This window comes from Peromyscus californicus, unplaced genomic scaffold (genome assembly GCF_007827085.1).
Source record: "Peromyscus californicus insignis strain IS unplaced genomic scaffold, ASM782708v3 Scaffold_15__1_contigs__length_86483966, whole genome shotgun sequence".
Classification (NCBI taxonomy): domain Eukaryota; kingdom Metazoa; phylum Chordata; class Mammalia; order Rodentia; family Cricetidae; genus Peromyscus; species Peromyscus californicus.
In genome coordinates this window covers 8,604,622-8,622,500 of record NW_026294447.1, presented here as the reverse complement: position 1 = coordinate 8,622,500, position 17,879 = coordinate 8,604,622, and the positions used below count along the sequence as shown (strand labels likewise).

Sequence of the window (17,879 nt, the reverse complement as noted above, 5' to 3'; positions counted from 1 at the left end):
TCATGGTTCTCCTGCCTCAGTTTCCACAGTACTGGGCTCACAAGCTGGTGCCCTCTAGCATTCCCTTCAATGCCTCTGCTGCTGCGGCTGCTACTTCCAAGGCCCACATAGACCTCCTTAAATTCAGAAACTAACACCTCTGCATTAGCAGCATGCAAATACATTGTACTTTCAAAAACATCCTTCACATTTTGAATAAACAAGAAAAACAATCTTCAAGACAGTGAAAGCTAAGCACAACTTCCCAGATGACAGCTGAAGTTTGCAAACACCAAGCTTACCATCTTGTTTACACAACTAAATTAAATGAGTTCCCAGGGTATCTTTCCAGGGCCTATCACCTGCTAGAAGATTTCTTCAGCCTTATCTACATCTCTTTTAATTCTTCAGATCTTCATGAAAAAAAATTTTAAAATAATCAATGCCCTGTACGAGCAATCTTTTTTAATGATAAATGTCTTGGGGTGTGTGTATGTGTGTGTGTGTGTGTGTGTGTGTGTGTGTGTGTGTGTGTGTGTGTTTTGCCAGGACTCCAACTCAAGGACTCATGCATGTTATTCTCCCATTGAGCAATTTTCATAGCCTTCGCCATGAATGTTTTGTTTGGTTTGGTTCTCAAGGCAGAAGTAGTTTTGACATTTGTAGGTGGTCTAAGGGTTGGTTATCCAAGAAGGAAGATTAAAGCAACTGGGAGCTGAGAGCCAAGCTGCATGACATCATTCATCCCAAACTTTACTCATTTGATGATGTTGCGCTCTCTGAATTTCTCTTTAAAAAAAACAAGAACAATACCAAATAAATTCTCAGTATCGCTACTAAAGAGAGATTACTTGGAAATGTATTTCAAGATAGAAGTATAAATTAATATTTATTAGAGGGCTCTAATCTGTTAACTAGGGTCTAGTTCTACTGTTGCTCACATGCAGTCTTCATAATTCCTCATAAGAAAATGAAGCAGAAAAATAAAGCAGATATTTACATTAGATTTCTGACAATTAAAGTCACCTATGCTTGAATGTTTACAAAAGAAAAATTCTAACTACCCAAGACTTTAGTCATTCAACCAGTCGATACCCAGTGAAGACCTTGAGCGTGTGATTCAGACAAAGATGGATGGGACATGACCCATCCACTAGAAGCAAATCAAAAGAGGAGTCAAATCAGGATGTAGATGAACACATACAGACACAGAGAAGCTACTACGTCTAAGACATTGAAGAATAAGTGCTATCCGAAAAAGATCAAAAAGCACAACTGTAGACTCAAGCGTAGAGAACAGAAGTCTGTACTCAGCAATAATGAACATTGAAACTGTGAATTTTCATTATCATTAGCTCAGATGTAGCTCAGAGGTAACACATTTGCCAAGCACACAGCATGCACAAGGTCCCAGTCTGATCTCCAGCTCTGAAGCACAAAACAAAACAAACCCAAAGTAAAAAGCCAGAAACTAAAAGTTACAGTGTATAATCTTTAAAAATCCACAGGATAGTTATTGGTGTAACACAAGAGGTTGGATTACAAACACTGAGCTGTTGGCTGGGAGACCCAGGGATTACTCCTGTGTGCAAGATAGACTTTGTAGAAATAAATGTAAAATTAAAGAGACATGACTTAGCCACTCTTTTTCTGCATACAGTAATAGATCCAAATTCAAATACATAATAATTACTATGCACAGACAGTTCCCCTCATACAATTTAACATAAATGGGAATGGGGAGGATCCACATTTATCTACAAGATGGAGTAAGATCAGACATGCTACCATTGCAGAGATGTTTGATCTGGTTGTTCACCACGTACCAGGCACAAAACAGGGCTTCAACTTCATAATTCAAAACTTTTCTACAGGATCCAAAATCATTTGTATCACAATTGAAAAGTGTAATTATAGGCAACTGTAAAATACATGTTTTTAAATGGCCTGATATGTCACCTACAGCAAAAGGGGTTCTTTGTTAAATGCCATTTTTAAATATTTGAACAAGGTATCGTGGCATCAATCCACTTATCTCATCCTTTATTAAATGCTTTTAATGCCAGCACTTGGGAGGCAGAGGCAGGTGGAGTTCTGTGAGTGTCAGGCCAGCCTCATCTATAGATCGAGTTCCAGGATAGCCAGGACTACAGAGTGAGACTTGGTATCAATAAAATAAAACAATATTTGAAAGCTTGCATACAAAACCATTTCACCTAAGCATTTATTTCTGTTTAAAGTGTCACCAGGCATTCTATAAACAGAATTTTTCCTCTAGTCATTTACAATATTTTATGAGTAATTAAATCAATAACTAATAATACCCCTAAGCTATTGTCAAATGCAAATAGTATTTTAGAGTATAACTCATTAGATTTAAAAAAGCAACAATACCAAACCCACATTCTTACTTTGTGAGACACAGCACAAAGTCTCAGGTAAGAAAGAAAGAAAGAAAGAAAGAAAGAAAGAAAGAAAGAAAGAAAGGAAGGAAGGAAGGAAGGAAGGAAGGAAGGAAGGAAGGAAGGAAGGAAGGAAGAAAGGAAGAAAGAGAGAGAGAGAGAGAGAGAGAGAGAGAGAGAGAGAGAGAGAGAGAGAAACCAATAACAGACAAATACAAATATGTACCATGAATCTAAGTGGGTATTTCTTGTGGTAAATAGAAATAAGGAGGAGAAACACAGAAATAAAAATCCTTAAGAAACAGCCAATACACAAAACTACATAAATGAACCCATGCACTCATTTAGCAGACTACTTTCAGTTTACATCTGATTTGATGATATTTACATATTTTGTGAAAAATATTTTCAAGTACTAATGAACGTCATATACTAGACCAAACAGTGAATAAGACTGGAGCAAATACTGTGAATACATGACAAAACTCTGGAACCAGGACATCGAACTGTTTCCACCCTCTTCCTCTACCCAGATTGTTTCATCCCTAGTAATCCAGTCGCGGCATAACGACAAGTCCATTTAATATTGAGTGAACTTCAACCAAAGACGCAAGTCACCGATCACTCATGTTAAAAGAATTTCTTACTAATTGTAGGCAGGAAGAGTGGAAAGTACTTGTTACCATGCTTCCTTTGACCATGTTTTAGAAGGAAGTTTCCAGAGCATGCTGCTGCATCCTGGGCAAAGGAAAGGAAAGGGAGACGAGGAAAGACAAAGCTAACGACTTGGGCTGGAACAAGCACCTTCAACCTTCAGCTACAACGGAACAGCAAACCTCAGGGCTGGGAGCCTCACAGTCTTGCTTTTCAGCTTTTCTCTTGGGATTATGTCTGACTTATCTACCTTAGTAAGAAGAAACTGGGAAAAATCAAATGTTTTTGTTTAATTCTAGAGAGTGCATTAAAACCAAGACTAAAGAAAATTTCCAGTTATAAATATATAGCCCTTTATAGTAATCTCTACTTCTACATTAATCTCATGTCTTTTTTTTTTTTTTTCTGAAATCCACCTTTAAATTCAGGCATGTGTTTCTCCACATTTAGATGTTACCCTTTCTCTTGTGTGGAAAAACTATCATAGGACCAAAATGTGGCCTGTGCCTAAGAAATCAGTCAGCTTTCCCATATCACGGTTAAGCCAAGTTTGAGTGACATGCTCAAGGTGGGTGGTTTAGTCTTATTTCTTCTCTTGGACTCAGTGGATTTTGATATCACTTAAAACAATGCTTGCAAGGCAGAGTTTGTGTGGCTTTTCCCCATCTAAGTACTAGGCCCAGCCTAGCTTAGCTTCTGAGAGTGGAGAAGACACGGTACAATCGTGATACTGTGTCTGGAGGCTAGTCATTAGGTTTCTACCCTGATTAGAAAAAGCAGTTCTTGTGAAACCACCGTGGACCAAACAAAGATTTCTGCCTTCTTCCAAGCGTGTCGGGTGGGCTGTCTGTGGAGACAGACATGGGTCACACCTGCACCGACAGCAGACGGAGCTGTTACAGATGAGAATCCTGGCTACAAAAACTCACGGTGGGGCGGGGCCAGCAGCAGCACCTTGCTTCTCTCTAAGTAACACAGAACATTCACTGCTCACCCACTCATGGTTCTCTACTGGAGTCAGCAATGACTCTCAAAACTGAAAGAAAAAGTAAATAGAAATAGGCTTTGGGATTGGAAAGTATACATTTACTACAGCAAAGCTTTCAAAAGAGAAACATTTTAAAATATTTTATACAACTACATTTTGTAATTTCCTAGTACGCTTAAGAAATAAAAGGATGATACACTATTTAGATGGTATTGTTAGAAACTGGCCATGTTGGCTGCATAATAATGTCTAGATACACACATAATCTCGAATCAGGGACCATCAGCTTACTGCAGAAGACCCACGCTGCCGTCTTTACTCTGGGTGAGCACATGACAGGGTACGCAAAATGTCCAACCTTACACTCTGTGCTAGGCCTGCATGGGAATCACCTACCAACCCCTCAGGGATACGGAGGCCATGTTCTAGAATTCCCTATCTCTTATAAGATAAAATAATTAAAATTAGGCAAAGCATTTCTTTGTCTGTATCTATCTTAACAGGCAGGAGATGAAATCTAGAATTGGGCATGGTAGTTAATGTCTCTAATTGCAGCTGGGGTTTATGATTTTAAGGTCATCTTTGACTACATACCAAGTTTAAGACCAGCATGGTCTACATAAGATCCTGTCTCAAACTCTTTAAAAAAACGAAAAAAGAAAAAGAGAAAGAGGAAAGAGCTAGATGAGAGTGAGCATTCAGTTCATACCGGGCGGTGGTGGCGCACGCCTTTAATCCCAGCACTAGGGAGGCAGAGCCAGGCGGATCTCTGTGAGTTCGAGGCCAGCCTGGTCTCCAAAGCGAGTTCCAGGAAAGGCGCAAAGCTACACAGAGAAACCCTGTCTCGAAAAAACCAAAAAAAAAAAAAAAAAAATTCAGTTCATATGTACACCTGTACGTACTACAGAAAGACTCATCTATGCAGTTTTAATTATTCAAATGATATTCTGTGCATGCGTGTGTGAGTGTGTGCATGCACACACGTGCGCATATGTGTATATGTGTTTGTGTGTGTGTGTGTATGTGTGTCTGTGCATGCACACATGCAGTGTATGTGGACATCCTTTTGGGAGTCAGTTCTGTCCTTCCCTTATGTGTATCCTGGGAATAGAACTCAGTTCATCAGACCGGGAAGCAAGTATCTTCATCCTCTGAGACATGTTGCTAACTATGCATTCATTACATTTAAAATGCCCATGGAAGTCCGTTTTCTAAAGAGATACACTAATAGTTCCTCCCTAAAGTTAATGAGTATCAAAAGGGATTATGTGTTTCCACACATGTCTAAGTTATGGAAACATATTGGTACAAAACAAATAATGTATCCAAATCATTTGTTTATTGGAATGAATTAATTAAAAGTTATTTGCTTTTATTTGCTTTAATGCCTATCCTTGTTTCAAGATTTAGAAATTCTCAAAAATTAGCAAGTAACAGCATAACATTGGGTTCCAGATTTCTAATTCAAATATTTTGTCAATAAAAATAAGAAATGTTCAGAAAATATTTTAGAAAGTCCCAAGGGTTATAGTTTTTTTTTTTTTGAGCTGAGGATCGAACCCAGGGCCTTGTGCTTGCTAGGCAAGTGCTCTACCACTGAGCTAAATCCCCAACCCAGGGTTATAGTTTTATATGTGTTCACAATTTTGAAATTTCTCTTCTCTCACCTTCTGTCTGTACTTAAATATGGCATAGTCCCATGGATGCTCTATGGTGTGACTAAAGAGGAAAAGTTTGCTGTTAACTTGGCTAGCCTTGCTTTGCCAAAGGACTGTAGCAATAAAGACAAATGCAGAAATGTCTTAGTTCATGGAGGTCTGTAAGGAAACACAATTATCTATGTTCATCTTGGGCAAATGTAGAAATGACTGGTCGCATTTGGAGTGAACAGTTTCTTCCTGTTCCTAGAAGTAAAAGCCTGTCCCACTGAGCATCCCCAGACAGAATGCTCTTCAGAGACCACATGACCTCTCCAGTCTAGTTCCTGAGAGCGTCTTTACGAAGAAATCCTTCCTTCACTCCAAGCCCAACTACTCTACTCCTTTCTCCAAGTCATTGTCTTGTTCTCTTCTTAGCAGCAAGTGGAAATTAGCTGGACAGAATTAGCTGAACAAATAGTTTGTTACATCAGTTAAAACTTGAAATAAACTATGCCTTGAGTTTTATTAAACCATTTCAGAATTATGTTTACCCTTTGTTTACATTTCTTTTATAAAGAAAGACGTTTCACTTGTAAGTCTCAAAGTCTCATTAACCTGCCAATATTCAGTGGTTAAAGTAACATTAAGATGATTAGGATAACTGTCTTTACTTCTCGTGCATCTGTAACGTGCCAGTCACATTGAATGTAATATGACCCTCACTCTTAAGAAATTCACAATCCCTGGACCAGGTATGATGATTCACCCCTTTAATGCCAGCACAAGGAAGGCAGAGGCAGACAGAGGCAAACTCTGTGAGTTTGAAAATAGTCTGGTCGACATACTGAGTCTGAGTTTGAAAATAGTCTGGTCTACATACTGAGTTCCCGGCTAGCACAGGCTGAATAGTAAGTAGTGAGACTACTATGTCTCTTAAAAAAAGAAAAAAGAAAGAAACAGAAGAAATCTACAATTCTCTAATCCAGTAGATACGAGACACATGATGTTGTAGGGTAACGCTGTAAGACAGAGCAGCAAGAACCAAGAAAGATGGACAAGATGTAGTTTGAATTCAGTGTGAACTAAGACCACTGAAAGCTCACAGTGAAATCTTTTTAAAGCAATAGGAGACATAAAAACTGTGTCACGCTTGAAGACTTGAAAAGTGAAAACGATTAAGGTGTAGAGACAGCTGGAGGGGACAGAGAACTGGAGGCACAAAAGTCAAGAGCTGAGTTGAAAAGAAGGTCGAGGCCTGGGTTATAGAACAATTTTCTGCAGCGCTCAAGCCTCGGGACTTTGTCCAGCCAGAGGTGCAAGGAGAAAATTAACAAGGCCAGTCAAGTGTGTGTGGATGCAAAGGGCAGGCTGGAAGAAAGGAAGGAGCACAGACAAGAAAACCAACCTCCAACCTGGTCCCAACCTCTGTGGCAGCTGCCGCCTGAGGGGCCAGGAGCACAGGGGACAGGGGATGACACAGGTCAGAGATTTGAGATGCTTCTGAGAGACAGAATGAACTCAGTAACTGCAGGGTTTTGCAAAGAACTGAAAGGACAATGCAAACCAAGAATTTCCAGCTTGGACAGCAATGTCTCTTCATTTAGAAAGACAGCAGATCTACAGAGACACATTTGTTTCAGCCAGGCGGGGTGGCGCATGCCTGTAATCACAGCATTTGTGAGGTGGAGGAAAAATCAGAAGTTCGAGATCCTCCATGATCATCCATGATAGTGAGTTGAGGCCAGCTTGGAAACTTATAAGACCTATCTCAAAAATATAAATAAAAATAAAAGTGCGAATCTGTAAAACATTCATCTTTCCAATGTGAACTCTCTATAGAGTTTCATGTTGATTTAAACAGTGTTTTTCACCAATACACAGTAGAAGGTGAGGGGAGATTCCAGAGGTATCCTCCAGAGGATCCTTGTGGGGCATTAGGGGAGAAGATGGAGGAGACAGCAGAGAAAAGATAGGAGATGGAAATAACAGCATGGTGGGTGTGGCTGCTCAGAGCCTTGCTGATCAGTACACTAACCAACACTCATGTGAGTCTCAAATGAAAGTAATTTAACTGAAAGTAAAAAATTCACTTCTGTGGTCCCACTAGCCACACATCATCAGCTTAACAGACGGACAGTGGGTGGAGGAAGAAGAGGACCAGCAGGGAGCAAGAGAGGAGAAGGGTCACATTGCTGTCACTGAGGGTTTGACGGATGAAACACTCAAGAATAAAAGCTGATAAAGACAGAGAATAAGAACAGGAATAAGAATCACCTTCAGGTATTGTGTTCTATCCTGACAGCTGGTGCAGTACTGAAATCCTCACCAATTTATTAGGATACGAAATGATCCAATGAGACTTCATTCATTCACTCAGAGGACAGGTTGAGCTTGTAGAAAAAAAAATTCAAGAACCTTCACAGGAAAGGAAGTGGTAGAAACATGACCATCCCCTTCCCATGCTTTCCCCAGGAAGTGTGGCCTTTCATCGCTGCTGTCCTTAGCCATTGTCCTTCTGAGAGTTTGGAAGGTCTCTAGTTTTTAAGGCTGAAGTCTCAGGAATATGTTTCAGAGATATGTGAAATACTTGTACCCAGATACCAAACAACACAACAAATTCTCTTCTTCGATCAAAATAAAGGAGACGGAAGAACGTCTGCAGGGGCTGAGGAGACAGAGCTCTTGCTTTGTGAGTATAGGGTTTCGGGCTAATTGAAAATTCTGAACTGTCCTGATGATAGTCCGGCAATCAGAACGTACTTAATGCCATTGAACTCTACATTTAAGATCATTTGAAATGATAGAATTTGCTTTATGTACATGTCACTACAACACTTTTAAAAACCAGGCTATACTATGAGGAATTTGAATTATTTTTTTTCCTACAAGTGAAATCGATCACTTAATGAATGAAGCTTCTAGTACCCCAGCAGCTGTGAGAGCAAACAGACTACCTGGAGGTCATGTTTTTATACCTTTTCTTCTTTTGACCTCTTAAGTGGCTTTTATTCTTGAGAAACCTCTAACTACGCTCTATGCCAAACAGATAACAGACATGGAAAACAAACATTTCCAGCAAACATCTGTTACTTAAAGTAATATAGGTGCTTGGGAGATCAAGGTCTACAATATGGGTTTCATGAGGTGTACGCTAGTAATAATCTCTTGTACCCATTGACATCTACTCGTCTGATACTGTTAACAGTCTGAACACACAAAACAGGTTAGAGTTTTAAACAGCACTGAAAAGAAAAAGAATACATCAGACAAGTTTCATACTATGGCATAATGTTCTCACTCACAGTCAGTTTCACTTTCTACAAGCTTAGTTTTCTGTGGCCTGCCTGCCACAGGCCAGATATTAAAAGGGAAGTTCTTGAAATAATTTATAATTTTAAATAGATTTAATGATAGAACTTTGTTATGATTGTTCTAGTTTATTATTACCACTGTTAATTTCTGGCTGTGACTAATTTATAAATTAAGCTTTATCATAGAGGTGTATGTACAATGAGAAAACAGTCTCTAGAATACAAGGTCCAAGGCTACCTATCCATGGAGACATGAATCCACCAGTGCTATTGGAACACGTCCCTGGGGGGATGAGGAGTAACTATGCTTCTCCTTTGGATTTACTTCACGGGTCAGTAGCTTCGGTTAGTGCTAGAATTGCAGAGTATAAATATCAGCAGTAAACCCTGGGGCAACTATGTTTGTGCAGGCAAAATGCTCACTCTGCAATTAAGGGAGGGCAAGTATCGGTGAATCACTCTTCCTGCGTTCTGACGGGCCCTGGAGCAAGGCTCAGGGGTAGGAACACAAAGATGCTGTAAGACGCCAATGGCTACTTCTGTTTGTGCTGCTGCAACCTGGAAGCTGAAAACTTCAGGCTAAAAAGTACACCAAAGCAGGTGAAAGTTTGTGGATACAGAGTACAATTAACCAAGGATGTCGAGCCAAGGTCTTTTTACAACTTATAGGATAACTAATTTCACGTGGGTTTTTACTCTGCCTCCCATCAGCATCCAGGCTTTTCTTTGTGACCGCATTGGCTAAACTAAGTAAACACTTGCACATTCGACTAACACACCCTGTTTCCTCTCCAAGGAAATGTACTCAGTATGGAGCACGGGGCCTGCATCCCAACAGTTCGGCCTTCCTTGCCCACCCATGGAAGCTTCGCTCAGATCGTGCACAGAGTCTGCTGATGTCAAAACCTGACAAATAAAAACACCTCGTGACTGGAAGCCAGACACAGCACTGGCACAGTGCAAAGACAGACACTAGAAGAGGAATCCAACCATGGAGAATGAATGAAAGAAACAAGACAGACAAAGGGAAACACAAGAGATGAGTCATGCTGTACTTACAACTTTCAGCCTGATAGTCTGGCACAAACTGCTCATCATTGTCAGGTACCTGAGCTGAAGAAGAAAAAAAAAAGTGTTTAAAAATTAAGAGAGGAACTGCCAAGACATAAGGAATGTCAAGTCAGATGTGTCAAGCAAGGCCTATTTTGATGGAGCTCAGGCCTGTGATTATTTGCCAATAACCTCCTCTTTAAAGCAGTCTTGACAGCATTGGAAAAGGAAACTAAAAGGTCCATGGATGCAACTGGAAAACATGCGTGTGTCAGAAATACCGTGGTGGCAGGTATGATCCCTCTGAAGCTCACCTGCCAGATGGAATTAAAGAGATGACTAATAAAAGGTGCAGATTCCTGTATCCTGCACGGATGCATCTTGCAGAAGTTGTGCTAAAGGCATGTGCATTCACCCACTGCTGGTGCTTAAGCAGACCATCGCAGTGAACTATGAAGACTTTTTTTCAAGTGTTGTGCAGCAATCATACAAATCCCCCACGTTTTGAAATGATCTCTTTGGGTAAGTTCTGTCTCCTGCCAATAACTACCATAATTAAACATATTTGCCCTAAATTTGTTCAAAGCAAGCTATAAAGCTTTAAAAACGAAAAAACCGTCATTGGCTTGGGCCACATGCAACAAAGCAATATATTTTAACAATTGTATTCACAATAAAAATAACAAACAATAAAACAAATGTCATCTTTTCATGCAAAATATTTTCCTGGCTATGCTAGTCAGCACTGAGGAATCTCGCCATTTGTCAGCCCCTATGGTCAGTTGACTTCCGGTTTTATTAAAGGAAAAGGACTAATTGGGCAAACATAACACATTCGGCTGCAATGAAAGTGCCAGTGCATTCCTTCACCTTGCAGCGTTTACTGCCTTAGATGTGGACAGTGAAGTAACCTATTCAATCTCGTAGGATATTACTGAGAAACAAACTACACAGAACAGAAATCAGGTTACTTGTAACTTGGTGAACATGTAATGAACTGTCATCCTTATTAGCTCTCAATGTGATCTCATTAGCTAGTATCACTTTACTAATATTGTATAATACTGTAAATTTTTATCCGATCAAGTCATATTAAAACAGATGTCAATCAAATTTTTTTTGAATGAACTTATTCTGTGTGGGGAATGTTAATTAAAATAATCAGTCTTAGCCGGCATGTAATTGCCACATTTGGAAGGCTGAGACTCATCCATAATGTGAGGCTAGCATGAGGCACATAGTGAGCTCTGGGCTAGCCTAGGCTGCAAGTTGGAACTCTGTCTTAAAAATCAAATATCAACAACAACAACAATAGCAATGATCACTCTCTGTTGAAATGTTTCAGGCTGATAAGTGACTTAAGAAAAAAATCCATATTTTAAAAAAATGAATTTCATGATATAATTCCATGTAAAAACAGAAGACAGTCTCAATAGGTTTTTCTTTTCTATGTTTATCTTTGTAAATGGAAACATTTTGATGAATAAAGCATATGTTACCTTGGTCAAGAATGTAACTATCTCAGGATAGTTTTGCCTAATATTAAAATGTATATACCACAGAGTTGTTCTCTAATACCAATATTTTATGGAAGACACACCATTTTTCCCTCACACCTGTAGTTTAAGGAAGACACACCATTCCCTACTGCCAATAAAAAACAAATAAATAACCAACAGCAATTTCAAGTCACAACTGGTACCAACTTGATCAGCCCACGCTAGAAGCAAGTTTTTCTTCTTATTCCACCGGTATTTGATGCTATGTTTAACAACTTTCAAGTCAGACAAATTTTACCTCACAGACTGATGACTTGCCACCCCAACACTGCAACTTGTTGTAACAATAAGGGGATTTTTTAAACCAATAAATGGAGTAGTTTAAGTATGATCCCAGATAATTGGATATTAGATATACTCTCCTTTACAATCTCTACCACCACCACCCAAAAAGTCACACTCACAAATGCACTCACAAGCATTACCGTGGCCAATTTAGTGTTTTTATGTCTAACATACATGACTGAACAAGATGGGTGGTGGTGGTGCACACCTTTAATCCCAGCGCTCAAGAGACAGAGGCAGACAGATCTCTGTGAGTTCAAGGCCAGCCTGGTCTACAGAGCAAGTTTCGGAATACCCGGGGCTACACAGAGAAACCCTGTCTCAAAAAATAAAAAATTAAAAAAAAACTGACAAGAGGAGAAGAAAGGTGTTGAATTAGCATTCTCTTAGCTGGTGACAAAGTATTTTTGCTACTGACAACACAGTTTTTGACTTTCTGCTTATACACATGAAGAAATGTACTTTATAATGTCCTTTTACATATAAAATAATTACAAATGTTTTAATATATATCTAATAACAGCAAATAAATAATCAAATCCTGACCTTTTAGAAAATATATCCATATTTTAATTTTTCCTCTAAATTAATAGCTAAACAAACACAGGCCAGGTGTGGTGACACACACCTTCAGTCCCAGCACATGAGAAACAAAGGCAGGTGGATCTCTGAGTTTGAGGCCATCTTGGTCTGCAGAGTGAGTTCCAGGACATCCAGGGCTACCCAGGGTAACCAAAACCAAAGAACAAAAAGTGAAACAGATGTAACAATTGAGGTACAAAATATGCTTTTAAAAAGCTAACATTAGGGACCAGAGAGATGGCTCAGTGGTTAAGACCTCTTGCTGCTTTTTCAGAGGACCCGTGTTCGATTCCCAGCACCTAGCACCCCACATGGTGGCTCACACCATCTGCAATTCCAGTTCCAGGGGATCCGATCTCCATGGGAACCAGGCACACACATGGTGCACAGACATACTTGCAGCCACAGTACTCATACACATAAAATAATGACATCATTTTTATTTAAAGTCAACCTTCATTCCAGTGTAGTGGCACAAAGCAGACAAACAAAATAAAATAAAATAAAGTATCATTTACAATAATCTAATGAAAATCTAATGTTTATTTATAGGAATGGTTGAAAATAGGTAATGAGTTATTCACAATTTAATATGCTTGCACAGATATGCTCAGCCAGACCTTTTCCTCAGTTTCGCAGGACAGAGCTGCAGCTCCATAGAACAGATCGCATGAGGAGCAGCATGAAAGGCCCCAGTGGGTGTGTGGTATGTGCTGGTTGCTGGCCTATGTATGGGGCTAGGGAAAATACCTAAGGGACAGAAGAATCGAGAAGGTGCACCTCACAGTACAGAGAAAATAGCTCCATACTAACAATTTGTAAAAAGAGTAAGGATGAAGGATGCTATTTCTGTTCTAACTCCTTAGCATACTGAATAAGTACTTCACACTTATGCTTGAACATATTACAGAATTTTAACAAAAAACATATGACTCACATTTTCACAGAAGCTAATCTTGAGAAACTGAATAGACTGAACGAAGCAGCACGCTACTGAAATAGACAAAGGCTTAAGTCTACCTCCAACTTCAAGCTGGAGTAAAAGGAAAGCGTTTAACTAAAAACACAACTTGGATTTGGGCAAGGAAACTATGACACAGTATCATCACACTTGTATCATGCATTTTCTTCTTTAATTCACAAAAATTCTATGAAGGAGCAGACTACAGCTGCCTGAAATATTGTTGCAAGCCATACCAAACCCAAAGTTGAAAATTAACAATATAAGCCAATCTAATTATTTTTAAATGTTTTTCTTATTACATTACTGTCTAGTCTAAACTATGCTTGAAGTGATCGTCTTTGGGGAATGAAAATGTTTCAGTACACAATGTAATAAAGGAGGAAGGAGAAGAAAAGAATGGAGAAGGGGAGAAAATATATAGCAAAGACCAGTAAAAGGCTTTCCTGAACACTGAGCACGTAGATTTTATTGGTAATAGCTGAAGCAACTCTATCAGTTCATTGCACATTAATGGACCAGTTGCAATTGAGTCTCTGAATCTTTGCTTTAAAGGGATAGTAGCCGCACTCTCAGCTTTTGGCTTCCTCTAGCTTCCTATCCAATGCTGCTCTTTAATACTCTTTCCTGCTAGGACACAGCCGCACTGTAGGAAAGAAATTTATAAAAGTATTAATCGCAACCAAAATGTCACAGAATCAATGCCCTACTTTCAGACTTTACTATCGGTTCTTAAGCATCAGTGCCCTGGGGAAGAGCAGTTTTAAATACAGCTTGCTTTTACTTTATGCCGATTTCCAACTTTTAAATAAAACAATATTCATTGCTTAAGAAATAGTGAACGTTTAAAATTTTTTCAAATTTAGCTGCAGGCAAGTAAAAACCCTCTTATTCCTACAAACAGCTGTCTGATGAGTTTTCTTTTAAAGCCAACGGGGGCGGAGGGAGTTGGGAAAATTACAAATGAAACAAATGTCAAGTATTAAAGGGGTTAATATTTAATTAAAACCAGTTCTATCCACTGTAACAATGACCTGGAGCCAAACAAGGCGGAAGATGTATGACTCATTCTTTCTACCCGTGAATGAGACAGCTGATCTCCTCAGCATTTCCTCAAGACAAGCAGGCAGAACTGGATTTCTGCCTCCATTCACAAAAACACAGTCCAGCATGAACCATGTGGCCCAGCCGCAATCTTTTCATGTCACACCCTTCCAGAGAACTAAAGCAAGTAAGCTGAACTTGCTGCTGCGTAAACACACCAGTTTTATTGCTCTGTCTCAAACAGATCCATTAAGAAACACATTAAAATAAGTGACATAGAGAGAGAGGGGGGACAGGAGGGAGACAAGGAGAACACAAGACATACACACACTTATTTCATCCATCATATTTTACAGGGTACCTTGGTCCAAAACCATGGGTGTACAGAACTTAGGAAAGAAAGTGGACAATAAGGAAAGGTGATGAAGGGAGCAGGAAAGAGGAAGGAGGAGAGGAGAGGAGGGGGAGGGGAGAAGGAAGGGCCACTCAAAGGGGTCGGTGTACCAGAAGTGGTAAGATACTTGCTGAGCATGTGGGAAGCCCTAAGTTTGATTCTCAGTACCAAAATAATACTAGTGATAAAATAAACACATGGACTTTTTTTTTTTTTACTCGTCTGTCATTCAAGCTTTGAGTCATAAGAATGTAACATATTATTGCTGAGGTTTGTAGCATTTGGATCAAGAGTTTAGGAGCAAATTTATCTAAAGAAATTTAAATTTTATTTTCAGTAAAACAAGAAAATCAACATTTGCACTGTGGTACTCCTTCTAATCCTAAAATGAGGCTTCAGTCCATGGAACAAAATAATCATGCATCCACTAAGCCTAGTTTTATACCACATCCGGTTTTAACATTAAAATGATTGCAAAGTAAAACCATTAATTAGTGCAGAAATATAAACATATTTAAGTAGAAAGGGGAGGGGACTTCCCTAGACAGAAAGTCCTTTAATGCTGGACACTCTCTTTATATATGCAGGAAAACAGGAAGGTCTCAAGTCGGCTTCAGTTTCTAATTAAACTGACCTTCAGTGGCTTAAAAACTTAAAAGGGAAGCCCAGAGCCAGGCAGCGGCAGTCTGCAGCCAAATTTTCTCCCTCTACTTCTACACAGCCTGACCTTATCATTATTCTTATTGTTTTTAATTACAAAATTGTACATAAATCAAAGAAATAAAGTTGCACTGCAACATGCAAGATATTACACATTCTCTGCAACACAACTGGAAAAGTTCAGCACCATTTCACATGTCAGCACTTTCTAAAAAACCTGTGCTGTGCTCCACCAAATCAAATTTTTCTATATAAAAATAAGTTCTCTTCTTTTGTAAGTAGATCACAGCACCACATTTGCATTCTTCCAGTGGATATTTAGAAGTAAAATGCATTCATTCTACCTGTTACCTTTACTCCCACTGAGGGTTTTTTCACATTTTATAGAGCTTTCTGGCACAACAAAACAGGGCCATGGTAACAGCCACTACTCTAATACACAAAACACACACACACACACACACACACACACACACACACACACACACACACACACACACAAGAATCATCTCCCATCCCATAAGAACTTGTATGGACTTCCTTAATGCTGAACTATCAGATCCTATTTTAGATAATCGTATAAAATACCAAAGCTATAAAAACTGCACCAAATAAGAAAAAGAAATATGAACATATCCAATGCCAACGTTGTGTTCTACTTTCTTTTTAAAGTAGAGTGTTTGAACAATCAAAATGAGTGCCTCAAGAGTACTGTGTATAGTGGAGGTCACATGTAGAGAATAACAGCAACTCATATTCCCTGTAAGTATCATAAAGACATAGTTTGGACATAAATTTTGTAAAAGAAGCAAACTGAGGAAAATGTAGTTCTGTCTCTATTCTAGGCCAATGTGACCATTATTTGACAATTTCATAAAACCAAAAGGCGATCTCCTTATTTGTGTGAGATAATAATGAAGTTTGGTGTGGAATATTGTTTTGGTGATAAAACTCTAAGAAGTAGCTGTAACTGCGCCCTGAAACTTGACTTCACTGTGTCACTGAAAGCCTTTTACCCTGGTGGTGGTGAATCACCACTGGTGACTTTCTCCTCAAGCTCGTTCATCACAGAGCATCTCAAGACACAAAGACTACAAGGAAATAGGACAAAAGTAGTCATGTTTCACATGCAATGTATGCTGAAATACATTATTTTCCTATAAGTTGTATTAGTAGGCAAATGCTGATAGAATACTTGTAGAAATATGCAATGCTTCCTTGACTTGTCTCTTACTCCCTTCTACTTCTGTTCCCCAAATAAAAAGTTTTGGACAGCACTTAGCTATATATAGCTTTCAAAACAAGTTAAGAACAAAAAGTTGCCACTATGCTGATAGGAGTGACATGTGAACTAGTTATTTCAAGGGATCAAATAATTCCAATTGCCTGTCAGTATCAATCTGATTCAAATGACTGAGAATCAACAAAGAATTGTCCATAGTGAAGTCCAATTTAAAGCAGCTACGGTAACATTTAAAATAAGTGTAGTCTCTATTCCTTTATCTGGTACTGTGATCATTGAAAACATTATTTTACGTTGTGGTATGTTTGTTATAAGCCTTTCAACTGCAGCATTAGTGCTTGGAAAGTGCTTCTGATGTGAAGCTGCATCCTATAAACATGTTTTAAATCTCCATGTGGATGAAGCTGCAGGGAAGAGTGCAATTATATTTTTAGAGTGGACTGTAATAGATTGAATACACAAACTCTATCATTATCCTCCGAGAGTCCTGTCTTATCTACCTCAACTGCTCTTCAGAGATCAAACATATTTCATAACCCACAAGAATTTACTCATGACTAATCAATATGATGTACTGTGTATAATTTATAAAAAATTCTTACAGGAAAAAATTCAAAATTCTAAGATGCATCATTTCTATCTAGACACTTTGAGGGTTTTTTTTAAATGTGATTATCATATGACACTTTGTAGCAAACTGGATTCTCATGTCTGAAAAGATTTTGAGAGACCTGTGAGACTTCCCAGAGGGATTCCAACTCATGGGAGAAAGTTGGTAAATTGTCAGTGATGTCTTTTAATTCAAAATGCCTTAAAATTCTACGATCATTTCCTTAGCTATGGAATGTTAAGAAAAGAAATAAGTTGACAGTTTGCCAGTTAGGTAATCCATTATTATCTGCCTGTCCACCAGAGCAGAAATGAACAAAACTAGCAACAAATTAAATAGTCTAATTTTGGAAATCTCTTATTGTTCAAGTCATAAGATAAGCCAAATTAAAATATATGTGCATAATAATTACATTTAATTGCTAAGGACAAAAACTAAATATGTATTCTTTTAACACTAAAGAAACCCCCTTATTATTAGATTTTTAAAAATTATCTTAATAAATTTTGCTTACATC

At 38.6% G+C, this 17,879-nt stretch overlaps 1 protein-coding gene across 5 annotated transcripts in view; it reads right to left on the bottom strand.

Moving 5' to 3' along the window:
• Etv1 (ETS variant transcription factor 1) overlaps positions 1 to 17,879 on the bottom strand; it is an 88,384-nt gene that overhangs the window by 65,042 nt on the left and 5,463 nt on the right. For all 5 annotated transcript variants that reach the window (XM_052738370.1, XM_052738371.1, XM_052738369.1 and 2 more), the window contains one exon: positions 10,034 to 10,087. In XM_052738370.1, the coding sequence (XP_052594330.1) occupies positions 10,034 to 10,087 (54 nt within the window). The remainder of the gene's footprint in view (positions 1 to 10,033; positions 10,088 to 17,879) is intronic.